Source organism: Neophocaena asiaeorientalis, unplaced genomic scaffold, assembly GCF_003031525.2.
Source record: "Neophocaena asiaeorientalis asiaeorientalis breed wild unplaced genomic scaffold, Neophocaena_asiaeorientalis_V1.1 scaffold57, whole genome shotgun sequence".
NCBI classification, from domain to species: domain Eukaryota; kingdom Metazoa; phylum Chordata; class Mammalia; order Artiodactyla; family Phocoenidae; genus Neophocaena; species Neophocaena asiaeorientalis.
In genome coordinates, this window is record NW_020172731.1 from 4,217,623 (window position 1) to 4,244,635 (window position 27,013).

Below are 27,013 nucleotides of genomic sequence, written 5' to 3' on the forward strand. Positions count from 1 at the left end.
CGCTCGGATGGCGGATACTATCAGAGCCCCGGCGGCCGGGACCGGGTGACTTCGCGGCGGGCGCGGGAGGGTCTGCGGCGGGCGGCGCTGCAGCAGCCTCGGCACGGTCGCCGCGCCCCCGGGCGGGAGTGTGCGCGGGTGTGGAAGGCCGGCGTGCGGGCCGCGAGGGGTGTGTGCGCGTGAGGCGGAGCGGGGCTCGCCCCTCGCCGGCGCCCGCCGCCCCGCGGGCGATTGCTCTCTTGCCGTCTCCGGGACCCCCGGACCCCCACGGCCTTTGGTCCGGGCGGGGGAGGGGGGAAGTGAGACTCTGTGTCATCATCATCCATTGTGAGGAGGGGAAGAAATTGGAATCCAGCAGCGGCTAGCAGCAGCTGGGCGGTCACATCTGGGAATGCAAAGCCGACCTCCCCCCCCTCCTCCTCCACCACCTCCTCCTCTCTCACCCAGGATCACTTCCGAAACCACTTCGCCTTCAGCCCCTGCCTCGACCAGAGGTTTCATTTTTAACTGAATATTTACGAAAGCTGGAAGCGTGCGAGGGGGTGGGGTGGGGTGGAAATAGCGGCTGCTTCTTTTCCAGGGATTTATTTAATGGGGATGTGTTCAAGGCAAGAGCGAATTCAGAAGGATATCGACGTCGTGATCCAGAAGTCCAGAGCTGAGAAGGACTGCCTGTTTGCAGGTGAGTTTTCGCCTTTCCAGAGCCTCGGACCCAGCGCCAGCTTCCTCTGCCTGCCCGTCACCCCCTCTCCCAGTTTTCTGGCCGCGACGTGTGTGGCTGGGGCTAGGGGGTGGGTTGCACGTCCCCATTCCCGGGGTCATTTGGCAACAGCTGCGGCAGGGGGAGCGGGAGCCAAAAGGGGGAGGGGGTGCCAGCCTCTCCCCTTCTCCCCTCCCCCCTCTGGGGCGGCCACTAGCTTTGGGGGCAGAACCCTGATGGCCCGAGCAGGGGTCTAGGCGGGGGAGCCTTGCATTGTATTTTTAGTCCCCGGTGAACGCCCGGAGCGTCCGAGCCCGCCTCCGGGGTTTCAGCAGCAGCGACCCAGGCGGCGGGTTGGACTCGCCGGGTTTGCGCAATGGGCAGAGCAGCGGCGGCGGCTGCCGGGAATGGAGCCCGCTGCGCTGCGGTGGCCGGCTGCGCCCGGCACCGAGGCCCCCCGTGGGTCAGCGCTGGGCCGATCTCCCGCCCCTTCTGCTCCCTCTAGTACCTCCGACTGGCAGTGCGATGCCCCGGAAAGAGAAGGGATTCCCGAGGTTCCGAGGCGCGCGCCGCCCCTGCCTGGGGGTCGCCTTTCGTCCATTTTGCTACCCCTGGAGAGGGACTGGATTTTGCTTTCGCAGCCGCGACCTCGGCTGGGGCCGCTTCCGGCTGTCCGGACCGGGAAATTCCCGCCGTTGCCACGGCACCAGGCACTTGTTGCGGGGGGCGGCCTTCCGCGGCACCCGGTACGGGGTGCGCGGCATCCCCTTCCGCACCACTCGGAGAGCGGACCTAGGGGCTCTCCAGCTCTGGCCTCCCGCCCTGCCCCGCCCCACCCCGCCAGGTTTCCCTTCGGCTCCATCAAATAGGGGGCCCGAGCCATGACCAGGGTTAAAAATCCACTCCAGGGGTAGCTTTTAACAAGACTTTTCGTTTCAGATTTCAGATACTCAGACTCCACCTTTACTTTCACCTACGTTGGCGGCCCCAAAAGGTACTTATGTGTAGAGTTGCTTCATTTCCTGTTCACAGGCTTGTGTTTCCTTTGTTCTTAGCGTGTTCCGTGTTCCGGTATTTTTTCTTCTTTTTCTTCTTCTTATTCTCTTGTTGTCCTTTAGCCACGTCCCAAGCCTGAGGTCCCTCGATTTTAAATAGCAGAGGGGAAAGAAATATGTTTGATTCAGGTGTTTCTAAGATCACGCCACGGGCCATGAACAGAGCTCTCACACTCTTCGTGTTAAAGCTGTTCTACAGTAGTAGCTAGCTCTTGAGGCTTTAGGGGTTGACATAGGCGAGTGCAAAACCTGAATACTGGGCATAAGATATAACATGTCACAGAATAGTTTGATCACATGTGGTGATTCTTCTGGTGAGCTGGGGCTGCATGTTTCCATGTTTTCTGAAGATTGACATAAACATGCAGTGTGCCAATTCTCCATGCTTTTTTTTTTTTTAAGGAGTCCTATTTGGTGTTCATAGTTGGAAAGAATTTGGGAGTTATATGTAGCTGGAGTGTATAACTTCTTTCTTGAAGAGGAAGAATGAGAGGTGCATATATTAATACTAAGTTGTTAACAGTATGAAAGAAGCCCAAATCCAATTTTGTGTTTAAAGAATTAGAGATGAAATGAAAAGTAATCATTAAAATATGCTTTGCTGTCTTCACTTGGTTGAGGTAGAATTTTCTCCCTGTTAGCCCTTTGGGGACACAGTGGTTTAAAAGAGCAGTGGCCACATATGAGCACTGTCAGAGTTTTAACCTTGCTGTTCGGACTTGACATTCACTACCATTTGATCATATTCCAAATTATGTCTTAGCTAATGGAAACATTTATGAACATATAAATTGCAAAAGAAGCTTTCTTCTGTAAATACATTTTTTACAAGCTTGGAATTGTTACGAATCTTAAAAATGCTTAGGATCTGTGTTGCAATGTACATCTCAAGAAAGCTTTCATTGAGATAGTTATTCAGGTTTCCCATATGCACGGTACACCTAAGTGTCAGGATTGGTATATTGATTTGATTTACTGGTTGAAAATATAACATACGGACTTATTGGGGGAGAATAAAATTACAGTATTTCTCAATTTCCTATAGTACCATCATTTTTGAATAAAAAGAATCAATTAGAAGAGATTCAACTAAGTTAACGCTGCTCCTACACTTGCTATCCAGAGAATGTTGGTGTATGACTAATAATCTCTAGAGTTGTTTTAATAGTTAAAATATGCTGTGTGGCCCACTGAAAACATTCCCCATGCAGTCAGGTTGATACCTGCTTGAGTTGTCTGTTTCACCTCATGAGAGGTGCGGACTGGGAAAGCCCTGGCTAGGCTTTTTAACTAACTAGCTTTACTATTTCCAATAAGATAGTAGAGTTGTTTTGGCCTCAGTTTACTTATCTGTACAAGGGAAAGCCCTGGGTAGGCTTTTTAACTAACTAGCTTTACTATTTCCAATAAGATAGTAGAGTTGTTTTGGCCACAGTTTACTTATCTGCACAAGGAGGGGGTGAACCTTACACTTAATCTCTAAGATCTGTTAGATACTGCACTGAGATTGTTTATCAGCAAATTACTGAACTAGTGTCCACACAGCAAGAGGTGAAGGTATGAACGCCTCCAGGAGCAAGGTCTGGAGGTTGGGATGAATAATTAACTAATTGAGATAACGTCAGTTTTCACTGTAGGAACAAGTTTCCTTTTCTATGTTATCCTACTAAGGAGATAGTTTTTTCCTTTGGTTCCTGATTTAAATAATGGGGAACTTGCATATCTAATGTGGAACAGTCTGCTTTTTAAAGATGTGTTGTGAATTGTTGATGTGATTGCTTTGTCTTCCCAAAAGCTTGTTCTATAAACCAATATATAAAAGATTGTTTTGGTACAGTAATAATAGTACCCTTAATGATTATCCCTTTATGGGTTTGTAGCTAATGGCAGAAAATAAATTTTCCGAAAGAAAAAATATTGTTTTCATGAACTACATTATCTACATTAGAATCTGATATTTATTATGTATTTCTCATTGCTGTGTGTCTGTCGGGCATTTAAAAATCAAATAATCCTCCTCTGTTTTGATCTAATATGCTTATCAACTTGTAATATTCAATTAATAGTGTCATGTCGGGAAAAGTAGACTTTTTCCTGATTAAAGGAAGGTGGGGATCTTATGGAGAGATAGTACTTGTTTATCTTGAATTATATTGTACTATCATTTCATCTAAACCATTGAAAACATTTATTTTTGAGAAACGATTTCAAGAATAATTTTCAATTCAAGTTGTAGATAAAACAATCTGCTCTTCTGTGTCTGACACTCTCCAAGAACAATTACACTTTGTTCTAGGACAAAAGTTGATCTTACATGTTACCCTTCAAAAAAAGAAATAATATTGAGAATTTTTTTTACATGTAAATTTATTTATGTTTCTGTGGATAAGAGGAAATGCCAAGAGGCCACTGTGTCAGGACTGGCTGCTGTCCTAGTAAATTGGCCTGTCATTCAGAGGTTGTGAGAGGGGCAGAGTTCCTTTTGCCATTTGCTCTCCTGCCTGGGTGGACTTCAGGTGAGGATTGAGGGGGAGCAGATGGTCAGCTGGAAGACTGGGTTCACTTAGTTCTCCCTCATGGGAAGGTTCATGGAATTATTATTATCCTCAGCTTTGGACTGGATTTGCAAACTGAGGCACAGAGAGTTTAGAAAACATGCTCAGATTTACTCAGTTACTGATGAAGCTGCCATATGAACCCTGTTATGTCACACTTCTGAGACCTGTGCTCCTTCCTCTACACTAGTGTTCCCAACCTCTTTGAGACCTCTTTGAGACACTCGTACATCAAAAAAATTATGCAGATGTTTACTTGAGAGCCGTAGTGTTAGTGTCATTTGATTGAGAAATAATGAGAAAAGTGTTAAATGTTAAGAATTGATGGGCTTCCCTGGTGGTGCAGTGGTTGAGAGTCCGCCTGCCGATGCAGGGGACACGGGTTCGTGCCCCGGTCCGGGAGTATCCCACATGCCGCGGAACGGCTGGGCCGGCGAGCCATGGCCGCTGAGCCTGCGCGTCCGAAGCCTGTGCTCCGCAACGGGAGAGACCACAACAGTGAGAGGCCCGCAAAAAAAAAAAAAAATTGGTAATACCATCTACATATGCTTGAAAACTTGTGTTATACATAGGGCAAGATTGACTCATTGTAGCAATGGTCCTTATAATGCTTCTGACTGCTGGGCTTCTTGGAAGAACTCCACAGTCATCAGTGTTCCAGGGCCTGCTGTAGGCTCCTACCGAATGCTGCCCCCCATTTCAGGGGTGTGCTAAGAACTATAAAACCGGAAGCCTCAACGGTATACAATTTGTAAGTTTATGCAAAAGTCATTCCTTCCTTGTACTTTGTCATGCTGTGATCTCCTGCCTCCTTCTTTCTCCTTTTTTGGTTGGCGGTAAACTCCTTTCAGACCACTAAGGTTTGGGGTTATGGTCCTTCATCTCACCTGCAGTCAGTTGTACAGTTAGTGGTAGAAGAAACAGAAGGGATAAAGTGGGTGGTGACAGCTACTGAGAGGCTGGGGAAGCAGGCTGAGTGTCTGGGGCCAGAAGTTAACAAAGACAAAGAGAGAGCAGGGAGAGAGCCCCACATGAGCCTGGCCATGGACCCCTGTGGGATTCCCTGATTGTGAGCTTTTAGCAAGAAAAGTATTGTGAAGATATAATTGAAGTTTTAAGTGTTGATTGTTAAAAAAAAGGAAAAAAGATAAGCCAAAAAGAAGAAAATTTAAAAAAACATGATTTCTCCATCTTCTATTAACATATTAGAATTTATTCTTTCAGAATTTTTATGTCTATATGCATATAAAATGTATGCATCCAAAGACGGTATTATACTCTTGAGACCTCAAGAGTTTTTCACCTAAGAATATGACATGAATGTCTTTCCTTTAGAAAGAATATGAAAATAAAGAAATGTTTATTGAATTAGGAGTTTTCCAGTCAAGGAGTGTGCATGATAAGAAATATAAAATTTATATTAGAATTATTAATAAATTAGAAATTTAATATTTAGTGGAATGTTCAGAGTTGCCTGTAAATGTACAACCTGTATTGTATGAATAGACACTTTTTCATGTGGTCATGGGTAGATTGACATCTTTGAAGTGCACTCTTCTCTTTTAGGAGTTTCTGTCCACATAACTTTTGGAGCATTCTGTGTGACACTAACAGTAGTACTCCACAATCTCTCAAATCACGTGCTACCTCCTCTTTCTCCTGGGCCATTGCACACCCATCCACATCCTACCCTCCCACCTCTCCCACCTCTCCACCCTAGTCAGCTTTCCTTGTCGAGATCTTTGCTAACCCAAATTCCCCTCTGAGAAGCCTTTCCTGGCATCCTCTACCCTGTTTGATTTTGTTAGTTGTTTCTAAAATCATGTCACATTGTATTGTTAGCTACTGTTTACTTGATCATCTGTCTGGCCATAAGCCTCTCTGAGGCAGGGTCTGTCTTATTCATTGCAATTTGCCCAGCCCTTCGTGCACTGCCTAGTACTATATATTTTCTCAGTAAGTAGATGTTGAATGAATCAGTAAATGAATGCTAAAAGGGCTTCTGGCAGGTGAAAAACAATTTCCTAACCCAAATGGCCAGGTGTAGAGATGCTCAAATAGTTCAAAAAGCCCCCAATCTGGTGACGTCACTTGGACTGGAATTTCTTATGAATCCAGAAGTTGCTTACCCAAGTTATAAGCCCCGTTCTCTGCCCTGTTCAAATGCTTTCAGGAGACAGGTAATGCAATTGCTCAGGATAATAGAGAGTTACAAGGACTGTGGTACACTGGAGAGTTTGGTTTCTAAAAATATTTAATTCAGTTAAAAAAATCAACACCACTCTGGTGATCAAGCACATCTTCTGGGGACCCTAACCCACCTGGACTCCCAGTGTATAATTCCTTACTCATGGAATGCTATGGAAAGAGAAAATCTACTTGATTGCCAAAGTGCATTTGTTTTCTTTTGATTTTCTTAGAAAGGAGGCATGTACCTGCGTGCAGGAGTTGGGGAGCTGGGAGGGTGGAGAAGTAATTCCATCGTCTCCAAAAGATTTGTCAGTTTTCATTATGAAAGAAGTACATGCTAATTCTAAAATCTTGAAATATGTAATTATTTTGAAACCATCAAGAGCCCCTGAAGGTGTCAGAATGAAAAGAAGGATCTTTTTTTTTTTTTTTTTAATAATTAGGATGCTACTGTTAGAAATGGGGACTTGTTTTCCATCATTTTTGGTTATACCAATTATTATTCAAAATGATGATTTTTTTAAAAAAGTGTGTGCCCTGGAGCCCTGGGAACCTACCTTAGAAGTTTGGGGTGACCAGTGGAAGGGAGTGTGAAGGAAACTGAATGCGTGAGAGCCAGGCTTTCACATCCCTTTGTAAATCACAGCTGCTCTAGCTCTTTTCTGTTCCGTATAACATTTTCTTTGAAAAACGTTTCATTGGTAAATGAGTTTTAAAATCATTGACCTAAAATAACCACCAATTTAATACAAGTGTAACGTTATTGAAGCTTATATAGTAAAAACATATTTAAACTCCATTTATTTCATGGATTAAAATAATACTACTAATCATATTTCTGGGCATAACCTCTGCTATGCTTTTTGCCTACCTTACATCCTGTATTTGCAACAGAGAAGACCAGTAGGTATTTTGTCAGCTGTTTTACATTTTATAGCTAAAGAAACTGAGGCTTGGGTAGTTTAAATAACAGAGTTAGTAAGAAGCAGAGTAGGGATATATTGCAGAGTAAGTCAGTGTTTTTGTGAGGTTTTAAGGGGCATTGATTGAACTGGCAAGACTAGAATAGTAGGGAATGTTTGAGCCTAGGAAGGGATTGCTATTGCCAGTGGCAGGGGCAGACATCTCTTTCCATAGCATTCCATGAAAATCTACTGCTTGGCAGGGGAAGTGCCCAAGCCCAGTGCTAAGCATTAATAGTAGGAAACTTATGTACATTTGCTGTGGAATCCTTATGCAGATATCCGGCCGACCCATTTAAATTCCCCATCGTTTCTTTCTGCAGCATTGGGTGAAAAAAATGAATAAAAGTGAAATTTCATCAGCCTTAAAGATATTTTGTAATTCTCTGCACACGTTGGCTTTTGGATGGATATTGTGCTATAGCAGATAAGTATTGCTTTAAAACAGCTGCCACTGACTTTGTATGGAATTTTAATCAAGTTATTGATATATAATCTTTCTTTTTTTCATTCTCTAAACTTCTGAAATCCTATCTTCCATGTAACCCCCAGGAAAGACTAATCAGGAATATGTTTTTATTAATAAGCCTTGTCATTCCTACTTTATTGTGTCATACTTTAGGTTTTCTGTTCAGTCATCTCACTTAAATGCTGGGCACTTCAACCCAACACATGAAACAAATCATCATTTCCTCCTTAAAAGAAGCTTCTCTTCCCAGCCCTTCCTTGGGCGGTATCACATCAATTGAGCCTGGCGTGGGGAACCACAGTCTCAGGTTTCATGTATCCCACCATCCTCTTTGCCTCCTAAGCTCCACCAGCTCTTCCTTTGCAATCTTGGTTGGCACCTTCATCCCTCCCCATGTTTACACTTGGTCTGGGCCCTGATCACCTTGACTTAGGTCAGTCACTTTAACCAAGTGCTTTAAAATACTTGATTAACAGCTATTCACCAATCCAGTTCATTTATACTTGAATTCTTTAAGCATGAGTTTAATCATAGCATTTACATGCTCAGAAGCTTTCAAATGCAACCAAAGTTTATTCCGTATCAAATTTAATCCCCCTTCTTGGCTTTCAAGAGCCAGCTTCCCCATCCATTCATATATCTCTCGGCCTTCTAAACACTGACTCACTACTATTTGTTTTTTGACCTCATCTCTCCACTCAACAGCAGTTTGTATTAACTTAGTGCATTAAGCATATACAGCAGCTGTTCAAGGTTTATCGATTGTAACGTGTCGCTTAATATTCTTGGTTTGGCTATCAAGATCATGTTTTTTATTATCACGAAGACTGGTTCATTTAATCTTTCTTTGACCCCAAGTAGCAACTCCGTGAAAATGTATAATGTATTCACATACAAGAAGAGGATAGAGTGAGGCCCTGAGTGGAACAAGGTGAGACTGAGAAAGACAAAATGAAATCTGAGGAGGGTGGGATTAGACTATAAACAGATTAGTCCCAATCCGTTACACAATAACAACAACAGCAGGTCTCAAGTGTAGTTTATTTGCATATCAGTGACATCCTGTTTGTGGCTGACACCTTCTCAGTATTAAATGGAGGATGCAGATTTTCCAGTGTTAAATTTAAAAGGGAGACATCCACTTAAGTCTTTGTGCAGTCAGATCGATTTTCCTTATACCGAAATTAGCAAACAAGATGGTTTCTTTCTGAACATTTTGAAATGTAGGTTGGAAAGACCTTCCCAATGGCCTGAAAATGTTCGTAGGATTTGTCAGCCAACTCTGAAGTGCTGTAGTTATTTGGATTTTCATCATCATTTTGTTTATGAAGCAAATACAGGTTGTTATTATCCAAGAATCGTTTGTAGATTATTTACTGTATTTGAAGTATAGAATTGAGCCAGAGACTAATAGAACTACTTTACATTCGTCAGGCTTTCACATCTGTGCAGAAAAAAGTTCAGGCAAAACTGTAAAACAACAAACCAAAAATACTATTAAGGATAGAGCTGTGTAAAAGAAACAATAAGTCAAATAAAATGTCACACACAAGAAATCAATACTCTGTTTAAAGACTAGAACTATTTTAGCAGAGTGCCCAGAATATAGTATTTCCCAATATTTCTTAAATGATAGTAATATTTTTCTTAAATGCTATGTGATAGCATTTCCCAAACTGTTTAATTAGATGTTAGGTATGTGGCCAAATAATGTCTGGGAAATGCTTAGTTAAATAATATTAAACAATTTTAATGGTTGTCTTTTTAGAGACTTTTATATGTTAGTGTGCATTATGCATACCCAAGAGGTGAATGAAGTATTCAGGGTTTTTCAGACTTATTTGATTACAGATCTGGAACATCTCGAGAGAGTCATTTTGTGGAAAACGCTTTGGTAAACTCTGTCTTATTCATTAAAAATAGTTTTTGAGTAAACAACAGTATAATATAAATGGAAATTGCCGATTCACATTGAGCCCCAAAGAATTTATTTTAAGTAAGTTTTACAGGCGTTGCTTTATGACAGTTAAAGGCACTTGGCATTTCATGCCACCAACATTTCCACATGAGGATTTATCTTTCTGGGTCTCTCACTCCCTCCTCAGTTGTATTGAAGTCACTTATGATGAGGGTTCTCAACTATTCTTCGTTATCAAAGCACCCAAGTTAGCAGGACCCTGTTTGGCACATGATTAGAAGTCAGCTTCATAAAGAAGTATTAGAGATAATGATTCTGTGTAGCAGAAGGATTCATTATGTCCTCTTAAATTCTGCCACTGTAACTGCAGTAGAGCTTCTTAGTGGGCCATCTTTGTTGGAGTATATACTGTGGGAGAAGTTGGTGGCAAGAGAAATCTAGAATTTATCTAAATGTTTCATTTCTTTGACAAATTACCTTTAAAAAATCAATGTGGTTATCTATTTTGTAAACTCATTTTCCTCCCAGTGACCACATAAGAAAATTACTTGAAGGAGTTTTACAGCATTTCTCAGAATGTTTTCAACATTAGTCAGGAAGCAAACTCCCTCTTTAGACAGTGTCAGTCGTTAAACTTTAGGCAGCCACACGTTTCTTTTGGTAACACATGAGTAGAGGATGAATCATCTGCTTTACAGCGCACTCCTGGGGACACAGGGTCAGGTCTGTATTTAAAAGGATTCATGTTAACAGTTGATGTTTTGTCTATACGAACATTTTTGTGATTCAGGGGAGCCAGTGGAACCTCACACGTACCGAGATCTGCTTAGTTCTAGGTTTCTCATTTGGAAGTCAGTGTGCAAAATCTTAACAGTGAATTTGTGATTGTGATAATACATTTGTCCGTCTACATGTATTTGTGTCATTGATCTTCTTCAGAACAAAGTCTTCGATATTGGCATGCGGGAGACCTAAGCAGAAGGCTAAAATCTGCTTCATGGATAAAAGCTGATGCAGTCATCCTTTCTCATTAAAATGCACCACAGCTAGATATGCAGCAGCAAATAAAAAGGCCCTCCAGCTGAAAAGCAGTCATTGCTTTATTACTACTACAGAATTTGATATGATTTCTCTAGTGATTGGTCATATTCATTTTTAGCTAACTAAGAAAGAAGTTTGAATAATTCACTGCAAGCCACATTCTTTCTTGATTCTTTTTGGATCAGTCCATCCTTATGAGAAAACCAGCCTAGAATGGTGATTTCAGTGAATTTCGATTAAGCGATTTCAATCAGAGTTGCATATTCTTGGCTGAATTTGACCCCCCATTGATGAAACTTTGGTCAAGAAAGATTTTAGACTTAATTTTTTGAAATTATACTAGTTTGATTTCATATGAGCTTTCTGTGTTGACTTCCTATGTCATTAATTTAAAATTTCCAGTATTCTCAATTCTTTTTTTTTTTAAATAAAAAATTTATCTATTTATTTTGGCCGCATTGAGTCTTCGTTGCTGCGTGCGGGCTTTCTCAAGTTGCGGCGAGAGGGGGCTACTCTTCCTTGCGGTGCCCGGGCTTCTCACTGCAGTGGCTTCTCGTTGTGGAGCATGGGGCTCTAGGCGTGCGGGCTTCAGTAGTTGTGGCAGGCAGGCTCAGTAGCTGTGGCTCGCGGGCTCTAGAGCTCAGGCTCAGTAGTTGTGGCACAAGGGCTTAGTTGCTCCGTGGCATGTGGGATCTTCCCGGACCAGGGCTCGAGCCCGTGTCCCCTGCATTGGCAGGCGAATTCTTAACCACTGCGCCATCAGGGAAGTCCAGTATTCTCAATCCTTGATGTCCAATATGTACAAAATTCTTCCTAACCAAAAGTAATTGGTGGGGAAAAATCTACTTAGGGCAATAGTTTCCTAAAGGGGTATTTTTTCAAAACAGAGAAATGTTGACATTTTCAGCCTTTGAGTTATATTCTGGGAAATGTTACATTTCAGAGGTACTTTGAAATCAGAATTCAGGTGCTTAACACTACACAGCTATTAGAATGGCCAAATTCCAGAACACTGGAAGCACCAGATGCTGGCAGGGATGTGGAGCAACAGGAGTTCCTGGCGGGGAGGCAAGATGTAGGTCCGGTCACTTTGGAAGACAGTTTGGACACTTTCCGATAAAACTAAACCTACTTTTACCTGTGATCCAGCAATCACACTCCTTGGTAGTTACACAAAAGAGTTGAAAACTGAATGTCCACACAGAAACCTGCACATGATGTTTATAGCAGTTTTACTCAAAATTGCCCAAACCTGCATGCCACCAACATGTCCTTCATGTTGGTGGATGGATAAGTCAACTGTGGTACATCCAGACAATAGTGGAATATTTTTCAGCACTAAAAAGGAACTAGCTATCAGGCCATGAAAAGACATGGAGGAACCTTAAATGCATGTTACTAGTAAAAGAAGCCAATCTGAAGGGCTACACACTCTATGGTTCCAACTATGTGAGTTCTGGAAATGGCACAACTACAGAGACTGTGAAAAGATCAGTGGTTGCCAGGGGTTAACAGGGGAGGAAGGGCTAAATAGGCAGAACAGAGAATTTTTAGGGTATTGAAACTGTTCTGTGTGATACTATAATGGTAGATACATGTCATTTTACATTTGTGTAAATCCATAAAATGTACAACACCAAGAGTGAACCTTAAAGTAAACTACAGACTCTGGGTGATAATGATGTGTTGCTGTAGGTTCATCATTATTAATAAATGTATCCCTCTGGTGGGGAAAGTTGGTGATAGGGGAGCCTATGCTTGTGGGGAGGATAGAGGGAGCAAACGGGAAATCTCTATATTCTGCTCAATTTTGCTGTGAACTGAAAACCACTCTAAAAGATAAAGTCCATTTAAAAAATTAGCCAGAAAAAAGAGGCAGGTGCTTGCCAAGGCTTTTCCAACTTAAGATTCATATCGATAGAAAGCAATCTACAGATTCAATGCAATCCCTATCAAACTACCGCTGGCATTTTTCACAGAACTAGAACAAAAAATTTCACAATTTGTATGGAAACACAAAAGACCCTGAATAGCCAAAGCAATCTTGAGAACGAAAAAAGGAGCTGGAGGAATCAGGCTCCCTGACTTCAGACTATACTACAAAGCTACAGTAATCAAGACAGTATGGTACTGGCACAAAAACAGAAAGATAGATCAATGGAACAGGATAGAAAGCCCAGAGATAAACCCACGCACATATGGTCACCTTATCTTTGATAAAGAGACAGGAATGTACAGTGGAGAAAGGACAGCCTCTTCAATAAATGATGCTGGGAAAACTGGACAGGTACATGTAAAAGTATGAGATTAGATCACTCCCTAACACCATACACAAAAATAAGCTCAAAATGGATTAAAGACCTAAATGTAAGGCCAGAAACTATCAAACTCTTAGAGGAAAACATACAGAACACACTATGACATAAATCACAGCAAGATCCTGTTTGACCCACCTCCTAGAGAAATGGAAATAAAAACAAAAATAAACAAATGGGACCTAATGAAACTTAAAAGCTTTTGCACAGCAAAGGAAACCATAAACAAGACCAAAAGACAACCCTCAGAATGGGAAAAAAAAAAAAGTTTCAGGATTTCTTTTCACATTACACAGGCATATAAATTTAAATCAGGAAAGTATAACATTAGCTATTTTGTTTTATTAAATAAGAGTGTCTTGGCACAAAACTAACATGGGTAATCTGTATTATGGTTTTAGCATTTAGCTAATTATGTAAAAGAAAAATCACAATTTTAAATTAGAAATTTATAAATATTATTCAAATACAGATCATAAAACTGTACTAAACAATAAGTATTTCGTATTCCAAGAAATATCAGTAACTATCCAAAAATTCTATGCTTCCAGAATTTTAGTCACCACGGAAACACAATATTTAGTAATGCCAGTGCACTTCTCAAATAAAACCAAGTAGGACTTTGTGCTATCAGATATTTCTGTGGCTGAATACTGAACTTAAACATAAAATATATTTGAAATATTTCTCTCTTGTACACACACGTACACGCATACGCACAAACCTGCAAAACATTGAAATGACAGTGCATTTTAAGCTTCCCCCCTCAACATACAAAGATAACGTTCTGAAGTACACTTGTACATGTTAAGAAAATAATGTATCTATTTCTTTCCCTCACACACACACATCCCCATATGGTTTTCAAAGATGGGAAGCACTGAGAATTACCCTGAAAAATTTTTTTTAGGGTGGAGGGATAGGTAGGCAAGGAACATCGTATAATTTTTAAAAGTGCTGGTACCATATTACTGCTTTTAGAACCACCACAGACATACATAAAATTCTTAATGAATGTAAGTTGGACAGTGTTTACAAATTAATTATAGTCTAAATATTTTTCAAGGATTATGAAATTGTATTTTATATTTTCCAAAGAAAATATTGCAAATGTAGGTTAACTTATAAGATTATTTTAACAGTTCTTTATAGCCTGTAACATTACAGCATGGTATAGCAGAATTGATTCAGATTCTTTTAACCAACCAGTCAAATGGCTTAACCTCTCTGAGTCTGGATTCTGTCGTCTGTGAAATGGCAGTAGTTATATTGCAGGGTTTTCAGGATTGAACTAGATAACATGTTTGGAAGGGGTCTTGAAGACTGAAGGAATCACAGGACTCAGAAAGCTGTTAAACTCACTGTTATATTTTATCATAACAAAAAAATACAGATTAAAATCAGCAAAGGGCAAAGGCTTATTGGGCAAAGTCCAGGAGACACTAGCACAAGTTTCCAAGTGTCTGGTCAGTAGAGTCACATGGACACACTTCATTTTCCCTGCAGTGATTGGTGATAACACATGCAGAGTGTTGCCAACCAGGGAAGTTCCCCTGAGCCTTGGTGTCCAGGCCTTTCATTAGGGGTCAGTCACAGCCGTACCGCACCTTTATGACTGACCTCAGCTACTCAGACTCCAGCAGAACAAAAAAAAAACAGGTGTTTACCATAAATCACAGTTGTTAGCACAACCATCTGAGCAAATCCAAGACCATAGGCCTAGAAAAACACCCTTATCAGGCAGAATATTCCAAGGGCTCAGAGCTCCTTTCCTAGGAACTGGCCAAGGGCCTGTCTTAAAGACAGACCTTTCTTGGGAATGTGCAGGGTTTGAACATCCAAGGCCTGAGTTAATCCTTTTCTGCAGTGTCCCGCACAGGACAATACTTGTGCTGGACAATAGAGAAGGCAATACTTGATATAATTATTCATAGCACTAGCCTGACTAATTCCTGGAGTCTGGGCCCCAGGAGCAAGCAGAATAAGGGTGGAAAATGCCCTTTTTTGGGTAGGAAAATTGCTCTGATTGATTTGGAAATGCAAAATGTTCTCGATTTAAAAAGGCATTAATTTGCAAGATGCACTGTCATTGAATAACAACTTCTAATAAAAACTATAGTAAGTGTACACAAACGTTAAAAAGATAGCAATAGCACATGTTCATTTGTATAATTGCATGCTATTCTTTTTTTTTTTTTTTTCTCAGTGTCACGAGGTCCAAGTCTAAGCCTTCATCATTTTTAGAGTCTAAAGATCCTTCAGACTCACTTGTGGCCGCTATCAGGTCACCGCAGCATTCCAGCGCTACTAATTTTCCTTCCCCAAGTTCTGGGTTCCTGATCTTCACCTATAACTTTAGAATAGTTAGGCCTCCTTTTTTTAAAAAAAAAAAGTTGAACAATTGTAGGATTTTGTCTACATTTCTTATTTGCTTAACCTTGTAGTTTTTCCCTTTCTTCCATTGAATTATGTATTAGTGAAAATTAAGTAGTTTCTCTGGAAAATCAGCTAAAATGTGTTTTAAGGCCACCATAAGAGCCCTTCTCTTGGCAAGTCCCTCCTATTGTACCAGCCTCCCCCATCCTTAGAAAGTCTTCATATTATTCTGGTACGTTTGACAGTTCCTCCTGACGTTTCTTGCGTTGTCTGACATGTAACGACCCTCTCCGTAGGAAAAAAAAAAATCTTTTATTTCAGGGTTGTATCGTAGCTTTATGCAACAGACAAGTGGTGATTCCAACGCAGCTGACGATCAAATGAGGTGAAATACCGTTGAGGTTAAGCTATCACTTTTGCTAACACTGGTCGGTAAATGTCACAACTTTTCAGAAGCTTCTTTTGATATATATTTTAGAGATAACAAGTTAAAAACATGAGTTTTATAATCAAGAAAGTTCAATAACCAAGCAAAGGCTTAGTGAGCAAGTTTATGAGATAGGCAAACAATTCCTAATTTCGGCTTCTAAATTACGCCTCACATTTTGGTCCCAAGCAGATTTCTCATTTATTCCATGTCCTCTACATGCTAGAGAAGCTGTTGGAACAGGTGACTGGAATAACTTTATACATTCTGATAGCCTGGATTGCCTCAACATTTACATGTTTAATTAAAGTATCTGATAATTTAAATTAATTTGAAACAATATAATGAAGGGAAAGCTCTTCAGATTTTGTGAGAGAGGCTATTTTGGGACCAGATATTTATCGCTAGGCTTACTACTTCTGCCTCTTCCATTACCGTGGATCAGTGCCCCTCGTTCTGATTTTTCACAGCGCCCTCCCTCCTGCTTCTCATAGCCTCTGCGTTTTCTTTTTTGACAGTGACTCTCAAGGCTATTGGAGCTGCTACACCAGGCAAGGTGGGAAACGGGAGGGGTGAATGAACATAGAGGTCATTTGCAAACCATCTGTGTTCTTACTGCTCCTCCATTCACTCTGTGTCTCTGCCTCTGTCTGTGTGCATGTCTATTACAATATGTATTTTTCACGCACACATTTACAGTTTTTAAAGAGCAACTATTGTCACAGTTAAAACCGGGGGAAATTGATTTTTTTAAAGGAAATACCAATAGGCAAATAAATCAATTGATTTTTCCCCCCTGAAACTTGCTTAAGTGTATTGATGAAACACACTCAGTAAAGAAAAACATCACTGTCTCATAAAGTATGTTTCACTTTCATATGCCTTCCATATTCCAGTAACTGAGAATTCCCCTTTCTAAGGGTTAGTTTCTAAGTGATGTTGGAAGCCGTGTATGTTGTAAGAGGACAGAATTATAACATCATATTTAAATAAAAAAGTAAAATCTTGCTATATTTGGCACAAATCCATCAGTCCTATGTCCTTTGTTAGGACCTGAGGGCATGCCTGATTTTCATAAAAGCCGTGCATTGCCATTCAAATAAACAAGCAAAAATTATTTTTGATACCCTACTGAAAAGCACATGAATAACTTAAGTGTATTAGAAATTTTGCAAATGGTTGAAATTTTATAAAATGCTGAGTTTTATCTTTTTTCATGAATCCAAAAGATAGACCCTAGTTTTCTGAAAAAAATAATTAATTCACATAGATAATATCTATGTAATTATAGATAGTAATTAATTAATTAGCATAGATAATTTCCCTACTAATAGGGCATGAGTGAGTTTTAGTTCCAACTTAAAAGAATATATATTACCAGAGATATAAAAACAGAAGAATCAAATATATCCGATCCCATTAGAAAATATTACTTTTTCTTGAAATTTTAAATGACAGGAATTTAATGACATACGTAAGTCACCTCTTGTCTCATTTTAAAAAATGGTTTCAGTAAAATGCAGTTGAGCAATTGAGATTTGTTTTCCCAGTACCTATGATATTTTTTGGCTAAAAATTAAGTGAGTTTGGCTTTGAATCCAGTTCATTTATTCTTTAAGGGCTGTTGGATCACTGACCTATGAGGCAAAAGTCATTTAATCATCCTGGATGTGGATAGTCACTTCTAAGCATTTTTTAGATCCTGTTTACTTAAAATGAGAGGGATTAGCATTGGGCACCTGAAAAGGAGGCTGAATATTCCTCTTTGATACCTAGAGCAGCAAGTTTACAGATTCGTTATTCTCACAGGTCAGATTGAGAGCTTCATATAAAATTTAATTCCAATTTCAGCTACTTGTGAAGCAGTTTATTTAAAGTAAAATTAAAGTCCTTGTTTTGAAGTTATGGAGGAGACGCAAGAATCAGAACAGAGTTTCTTTCAACCTGAAGTTGGAAGTCTGTGAGTTCAAGGACTAATAAGTAAAAAAGCAAACTATGTAGTGTGATCATTAAGGGGGAACTATTCCTGTAGTTGCCCAGTTGAGGAGCATTCCAGTCTTGAATCTCCCACTTTCTGTCCTCTGTCTCCCCACACCCCATTCTTCTTTTTCAATTTACTTGTAATACAGTGTGATCGGAAACCAAATAACCTGCTTGTTAGAATTGTGTCAAAAATGGCACAGGCTTTGTGCAGGGACCAGAGGGAACATAAGGACATGGCCTTGTGACATATTTTTTGATGGTTTAAAACCATTTTGTGTGTTTTGTTTTCTTCTGTGCTTAATCTCATGGCTACTATTGTTTCATATCCTCTGACTTAGAGCTTTGGCTACAAAGCAGTGTAAATGTTGCACATATTACCATTTGAAATATTGGCAGATGGCAGTGTATAGATAGATGGTTGGAATTTTGCTGTTTGGGCAAGGCTATGCCATTAAAAACTTGTTTTCCCAAGTATCAGTACATTCTCTACTTCTCTGAGTAGAGAAACCCAGATCTGAACTAAGCATAATTGAATACATACCAAGCAAGAGGAGGGAATAACAGTCAATGCCACTTCCTTTGCTTATATATTGTTCATTGCATTTGAATATGAATGGAAAGGTTTTCTACCAAGAATATGAAAGTAACATTTTGCTAAGCGTAATTTTAATGAAATCATTTGGGCTTATTTATAGTCACTTAACATTTTCGGTTCATGTGTTCATATTAAGTCTGCTTGCTGGAGAGAAAGTACAGAAATGGTATTCAATGTGAACACCTCGTTACTGCAGACATGTAGAAATTTGGCATTTTTAATATCAGATGTTTTAAGTTAAAGAAAACTTGCCAGTGTCCCACAGCATAATCTATGCTTGCTTATGTCCCTTTAATCTTTCCGTTATAAAATTAAGCCTAGAGGCCTTATACGATTTAAAATTTTCAAAATTAGGTCACGTAAATGTTGTGTCAGACTTCTAATTCATAAGTAATATCCTCATGAATAGTGAAGATCGGATGTATTTATATCCTACTACTTGCTTAGCTGTGGATCAGCAGAGGTGAATAGAGAACACTAATGGTACTTTCAAATGTTGGTAAACTGTTTTTCTTGATCTCTTATATACAAGTGTGATGACTTTTTTTTCGTTCCTGAACACTGGAACATATGGTCTGGTAAGTGTGAGTACATTTGGGGAAGGCAAGAGAGAATGCTTCAAATTAGGGCTGACCTGGAAATCTGTGGATTAGGAGGGGGAGGTAGTGAAAAGGAACTTTAAAAGCAACAGAATGAATGGTAAAGAGAATGGATTAGCAGCATTCTCGGGGATCCCAAGGATTTATCCTGAAGAGACTGGGGAGAGTTCCTGTGATTAATGCAGCAGGGGAACAAATTGAAAGCCTTCCACCTAGGAAATGATTTAAATACCCTGGTCCTATCCAGAGTGTGAATACTTTATTTACTTTGAGGAAGATGTTTTGACCCTTCTTACAGATTCTATCAATTTCAGATGTGACGCAAATACATTTTCCCTTTGGCTGTTTTACAAGGACGTTGAGGATTAATTAAATTTAAAAGAAAGTAGTGCATTGAACTCCCAGGAGACAGAGGGGCTATTTATTATTTTCTCATCATTCATTCCTTATTCATTCATTTTACAAATATTTGTTGAATATCAATTGCAATGAAGACACTATACCAGGTGCTGTAACTGGGAATAAAAAGATGAATAATTAGGGTGACTTCTGCCCTCATTATGTATTGTGTTCGTATTTTATTTTAAAAATTTCCATTATAATATGAGTAATTGTGCAGGGATATAACGTTGCCAGTGTCAGCAGTAGTTGATCTTTGACTAACATCACTGACACATATTTTTACTTTGTAAATTCATTTTTCTCTTCTAAATTTAGAACTGCTCTACCTTCTACTGTAAGAGAGGCACAACATAACTTCATTTTGTTTTATATTATAATCAGCGCTATATGAACTATTTTTTCTTACTAAAAAAATAAACACAAATTATAATAGGAAACCAAAATAAGCCCCTTACACATTACTTCTCCCATTAAAATACATAGGTATCATTTTAGATGCCACACTGAGAATGATTTTAATCTTGCGTTCTTATTTGTGAAAATATTAAGTAGAATTTTAAAAAAGGGTCTCTAATATTCATATTCTTTAATTAGCATTAAAGAAGCATAAATTAATCCACAGTTTGAATTAAAATATAAATTTTAATAAACTTTATTTATAAGTTTAATAAACTTAGACATTTCCAATAAGCATTTGTAATCTATTGTAGTAGAAAAATGCACACTATTTTCCAAAGAGGCTGGCGAAGGTTTCCTAGCTTAGATGACTTTTATAGCTCGTTGGTTCTTGAAGTTCATTGAATAATGAGTGAACAATTTTGACTACCAGCCTGAAAATGTTAATCGTTCATTTCAGCCTTAGCAAGTGAAAGTAGATAAATTTGTAACGTGTGCCTGGTTCTCTCCTTTGCATTTGAGAAGAAATAAAGACTCTCCTTCCTAAATTAGTACATACAGAAAAGAGGAGAATTTCTCTCCTTGATTATTTCTCAGTTTAGGTTTGTGTTTTTGGAGAAGGAAAATAGTGCTGGAATCAGTAGCCTTTGCCACTGCCAAATAACGCTGTCCTGGACTGGGCTGAAAAAATACTGGATTAAGAATAATGATAAGTGATAAGCTAAAGTTTTATATATATTCATATACTCTATTTCTCTTCATCTTATGTAATGTTATAAAAATGATAAAATGCCTAAATGTAGTCTTGATAGAGCACCAGCGTCCAACTTCTGCTTAAATTACGTGAACCTATCAGAAATCTTAGGATGATATTTTGGGGCTAACCTAATATTATTTGGAACCAGTGTCGGGAGTGATTTCCGGGACTCACTTGACTTCCATATTTATGGCATGGATTTTTAAAAACGATCTTTTCAGTTTGGCTACTTTGAAAGCAGGGAGTTTAGTAAGTGTCACAAATGGCGTATTTTTCTATTCCTGCCTCCTGTTCCTTTCCCAGAAGCGGGATATGGGTGAAGTCTCTTTGTAGGTGGTGTGCTTGCAGGGCAATCAGGGGACCTGTGGTTCTACTGTAGCTCCATTCCCATGAAGATCAAATCATTCAACATCTCTGTGGCTTCAGCTGTCCCACTTATAACAATTGTTCTCGACTGTAAGCTCCTTTTACCAGAAGTGCAGATTTTACGGTATTTCTAATTTTTTTTGCATTTAGTTTAAAGGGTTATTTGTACTTGATTAGAGAATGCGGAGAAGGAAGCAGGATTTCTGGAATGTGCAGATCATTCTCAGAGCATGGAACACACACAAGCTGTGTGTCTTGACATTTGTGTATGTCAGGATGCCTTCATTTGAGAATGACGGAATACCCAACTCAGTTGGCTGGAATAAAAGAGGATTTTCTTAGTTATCTAATTCTGGATTTGGTGATAAATTTAGTTTCTGGGTTGATGAGTTCAGAGTTTAACAATGTCTTCAACTACTTGGTTGCTTTCCAAAAGTGGGCTCTTGCCTTCCATGTCAGCTAGTATGTATCACTTTCTCCAGGGACTGCAAGATAGCTACAGACAACTCCAGTGGTTTTTCCGTTCCCATATCCAATCAGGGGAGATGCTTTCAGAAGCTGATTATTTTAGGCCTACATTCCATGTCCCATTGCTAGAGTCGGGGGTAAAATTAGATGTCCTCAAATTAGCTACCCTGCGGAAGATATGATATAGTCATGGACAGTAGGAACATTTCTAAGAGAAAAGGAATAGATGATGTTGGCGTGACAACCACAAAGTCCACCAGAGAGAGAGTTTTCCCATTTCCATTACATAGTGTATTTTTCTGTTTGGCCTTGGAAAAGCTACAGAACAATTGGATTTATCTTAAGCAAATAATTGTACTGTGCTATGTGAGAGTAGTTCACTCTGACATGCAGCTCTAACAAACAAAATACACTCCTTGGTTTGAGTGTGCTCGGGGCAGACTTCTATAACCACTATCATAATTTTTTTTTTTTGCGGTACGCGGGCCTCTCACCGTTGCTGCCTCTCCCGTTGCGGAGCACAGGCTCAGCGGCCATGGCTCACGGGCCCAGCTGCTCTGCGGCATGTGGGATCCTCCCGGACCGAGACACGAACCCGTGTCCCCTGCATCGGCAGGTGGACTCTCAACCACTGCGCCACCAGGGAAGCCCCCAGTATCATAATTTTTGCCACGAACCTCAGAGTTCCCTGGTGAGTAGGCATTGCAGAAGAAGAGACTTAACAGGAAATACAGATTCATTGGGAAATAGATCAGAATATGTCATCATGAACCACGCCCTTCCAGTGCAGATGGTGGAGATAATGATTGGTAAATATTTTATTGTTTTGGATAATATTCTACAGTTCATTTGAATTTATATTATTGATGTAGTTTCAAACTCACATGTGTGACATAAATTATGTATTAATACTTTAATAACGATGGGAAATAAAAATCATAATTCTCATTTCTGTATAAAATCTAATTATGAAAGTTCTAAGTTAATATTTATATAGTGCCTAGAAGTTAATTCTAGCTTGACTCTTCAAGTGTTCTTCAAGTAGCATTTAAATTCTTTACTGAAAGAAAATATGAGATGAGTCATTATGTTATTTTACTCCTTTTATTATATAGCTTTGTCAATTCAGAAAATTAAGAACATCTTGGTATATTATGGGTTGAGCTGTGGCTCAAGGCACTCAAACAGGAAAATGATCACTTTGGTGATCTTGGACAAATATCATCATTCACAACGACTTCCTTGTTTGTGCCAAAGGAATGGCGTAGGGTGGGGGAAGGTGTTTAAATATGAATGTTTTTTTTGCCGAGTTCTCCAGGGGATGCTACATCGTTCCTGGGGGCTCTTAAACTGCCCCTTGACCCTCTGGCCTTCCGAGGAAGAGACACTTTAGTCCACCAATTATCGGAGATGTGATTTTCCAGGAGGCTGGGCTGCCTGACCCTTTAAACCGACTTATCTGTAATTTTGTCCACACCATCCACTCTTGTCAGCAATCACAGCTTTTGATTTTCTTGGCCAATATGGACGTTTTCTATGTTTAGTGAGTATAGCCTAGTTATGCTGCAGTAACCAAGTAACTCTGAAATCCAAGCCACTTCATTCTATTGATACTAAGGCTTAGTTCTCTCTTACTGTCTGCAACCATCTTTGGCTGGTGGGGGGCTCCATATAATCACCCAAGGAGTAGGATTGAAGAGCCTCTATCTTGTATGTTCATTATCTGGAAACGCACCCTGCTCAGTCTCTATTTCAGGGAAAGAAAGAAGCTAGAGAATTCTACATGGGCCTTTCATTACCTCAGTCCAGACGTGACACACAGCACTTGCTCTCCCGTATCACAGGCTCACATCGGTACCGGGCCACGGCCTGTTAGGAACCGGGCTGCACAGCAGAAGGTGAGCAGCGAGCGCGCAAAGCTTCGTCCACCGCTCCCCCATCGCTGGCATTACCGCCTGAACTGTCCCCCCAACCACCAGTCCATGGAAAAATTGTCTTCCACAAAACCAGTCCCTGGTGTCAAAAAGGTTGGGGACCGCTGATGTAGACCTGCCCAACTATGAGGGTTACAGTGAAAGGGGGCAAAAGGAATGTCAGTGAACAGTGCTACACCTGCTTTACTTCTCTGCACTGGAAAAGGTTGCAATTTCTGAACACTTGGGGAGGTCGCAGGGGACCAACTCATTCCCTCGCCTACCTTACTTGGTAGAATGGTCTCTTGGTATTCATAGATCTAGACAATTCCTAAATGAGGCATGTGTCTCACCTTGTACCTGGATTATTGCAGGCACTTTCTGTTGGAAGATTGTTTTGGAAACATTATTTATCCTTCTAGCTGCTCTCACACTGAGGCTTGTCAGTTTCTAGCCTTAGGTGGAGATTGGGCCTTCCCTGAGGTCATCTTCCTGCAACTCTCTTAAGAAAGCTGCTCTTAGGTAAGATGGCAAGTAGATAAAAGGATTCCCATTTGATGGCTTTCATTTCTTTCTTAAGGAAGGTAGACGAATAGAGAGATTAAGAAAGTTGGAATAGCCTGCTTAAACTGTGGCATATTAAGCCCATATAACCTCACTCTCTGACATTGTCAATGTGCCATCTTTCCAGTTCTCACATTATTATTACCACTTCTTTGAGACCTTTGATCTCATGGCCCATTTACTTTCTCTGTTAACCTCTTCCTAATTTTACTCCTTCCCCTTTTAGCCTGTTCTATTGTCTCAGAGACCCATTTGGTAGTATTCTCTAAACTTGTCCTTTTAGCTTTCTGTTGGACCCATTTAGCTAAACTACATTTAAAATTTGTCTACCTACCTACTCCACCCCTAGGCTGATCACATTTCTGCAGGTAAAAACTCAGAAGTGACAATTAATGTTCCTAAGCGTATGATCTCCAGCCTCAACTGGGCCCTCACATACCAGGTACTACATTAGCTGTTGAAAGAATACTGAATAGTGAGACACCAGTACAGTCTGCTTCCCTGTTCAGCTCTGTCTCCTGTTTTCCACAGTAGTTGCTCTTTCTCTACCTCCCTTCTCCACCCTCCTCGAACCTCTTATTCCTCCACCTTCTTCCAGATGACATTCCATCAAAATTCTCATTAAAATCAGTAACCAAAAGGTAGCAACTCTTCATTTTTTGCCCGGTACCCACAACCCTGCTTTTGATGATCCTTTCTTCCGTCATTCAATCTCGTTGGAAAGGAGCCCGTGGCTAATGTGTTAACATCCCGCTTTGTGCTCTGGAACACATCTATTCCATGATTTATTCCCCTTTCGCACACCTTCTTCTCACTAGTTCCTTTGTCTTAAAAAAAAAAAAAAAAAAAAACAAACCAGCTTACAAATAAAAACTCCCTTGTTTCCCCATTCTTTTGTTCCTGCTTTACTCGCCTCCAAAGCCAAATTCTCTGACAGAAGTGTTTGTGTTCTTTTCTTTACATCCTCAGCTTTTCCCTTCAGCTGGCCAGCAATCCCGTCCAGTAGTTGCCCCCTGTGCTCCATTGACACAGCTCTTACTTTGCTTGTCTTGCCTGAATGTAGGCTTTGACAGGATTAATCAGGCTTCCTTTTGGAAATGCTCTTCTCCCTTGGCCTCTGTGATGGACTCCTGGTTCTGCCCCACACCTCTGACTGCTACATCCTTTTTATGGACTCCACTCCCTATTCCAGTCTCGGAAATGTCAGTGTAACTTAACATTCTCTTCTGTTCCCTCATTTTTACCTACTCCAAACATCCGGGGAAATCTCCTGTCAACTCCCTTGTGTTGAGTTAATTTCATTATTGTCATGTCCCAGATCTCCCCACTTCCTGACCCCCTTGTTTTCTTCAGCCCCGATCGATGCTCTGTATATCTGCTTATCTACTAGGCACCCCAACTCGGACATTTAAAGAATCTTCAAACTAAATACGTCAAAAATGAAACTCAGCTTTTGTGCCCTCCCAAGTTCCTATGCCATTGAATGACTCCACTGCTTACCCATATTTACTACCCATGTGAAAAACTTGGGGGGCATCCAAGATGCCTTTGTCTCCCACACTCCCTCTTTATAATTAACCACCACATTCTTCTTGCTTGTTTAACTCCTTAATATCAGTCAAATGACTGATACTGAATGGCGGCCACTTTCCATCCCAACTCCCTCTACCTTAGTTCTGACCACCACCACCATTTCTTTCTTTGATTATTCTGATTTTCCAAATTGGTCTTTCTTCTTCCCGTCTTGCTTCATTCCATTCCATTCCACCATAGCAAGATGATCTGAAGTATAAATCTGATCATATTACTTCCTCCTTTTAAAGCCCGTTCTGGTTTACCCACTGACTACAGAGTGAATCTAGAAATCTTCATCGTGTTATTCAGAAGCCGTCTTGTGATCAGACATCCCTTGATCTTCCTAGCTAATCATTAGTCCTCACCACTTTATTTACTTTGGATATTTTTATTTTGCGTTTTATTTTATTACTGTTTGTTTTGATTTCGGTTTAGATGTCATTTCCTCTAAGTTCTCCCTGAAACCCTCAAGGTTAGAGTATATGTCTGTCTCAGGTGCCACTGTGGCCCCTAATACTTACCTATATGTAGAGTAACCTCATAGTTAAAATTCCATAAAGTATTTATGACTCTGTCTTTTACACTCCTTAAAAGCAAAAAAAGTTTCTTTTTCACTTAGCATGGTGCCTGTGTGAAAGCAGATAATCAGAACTTTTGAATGAAGGAGTGAATGCTATTGGGACCTAATTAGACAGGCCTATTGATGAGAAGTTCTCTTTGTCCCCAGGACTGCGTTTTCTTACATCCATAGGATGGTAAAAATTAATACCCTTTACCTCTCTAATCCATTTGACTAGATCTTACTATCAACATCTAAGATTCAGCTTAAGTAGTCACACTTGGTCAGTCATTACCTTGTCTTAGAGGCACTTAATTTGCACCGCTATGACACCTCATGCTTGCTTGTTATAGCACTGAAAGCAATGATTTATAATTATTGGCTTTCCTGCTTGTGTTTACTTCTTGACTTCAAATTCTTCAAAGCAAGAATGTATATTGTTCTTATCTGTGTATCTAGATGACTGACCCAGGAAAAGAGGAGCTCTTAAATTTTTTATTATAAGGATGTTGGGGACTGCCCTTAGGAATTCTTTATATACGTTAAACATAGGAGTTCTCCAGATGATTACCAAACTCAAATGCCATTGGTAGATTTCAAGCGAAATTATCAGTTGACAGGAAATGAAAGGGGTATTTTAAATGCTGTTTTCCCTTACTTTTCAGTATTTATTACAACTGACCATAGATTTCCCCCACTGATTTTTAAATGGCCTGTCTCAAATAAAATTTGAATAAGCATGAGAAGTAGCTATCTTGGCCTGGTGTTTTCTTACCCTTTATTCATTCATTTAACACTACAATTGAAAGCATCCCTGGGCATAGGATG

The 27,013-nt window shown here is 40.1% G+C and overlaps 1 protein-coding gene across 5 annotated transcripts in view; it reads left to right on the forward strand.

Annotated features, from left to right (window-relative positions):
* Positions 1 to 246: 246 nt before the first annotated feature.
* The window catches only part of PARP8 (poly(ADP-ribose) polymerase family member 8), a 181,482-nt gene continuing 154,715 nt past the window's right edge, over positions 247 to 27,013 (forward strand). For all 5 annotated transcript variants that reach the window (XM_024740348.1, XM_024740347.1, XM_024740350.1 and 2 more), the window contains exons 1-3: positions 247 to 494; positions 581 to 682; positions 1,640 to 1,694. In XM_024740348.1, the coding sequence (XP_024596116.1) occupies positions 392 to 494; positions 581 to 682; positions 1,640 to 1,694 (260 nt within the window). In that variant the 5' untranslated portion in view covers positions 247 to 391. The remainder of the gene's footprint in view (positions 495 to 580; positions 683 to 1,639; positions 1,695 to 27,013) is intronic.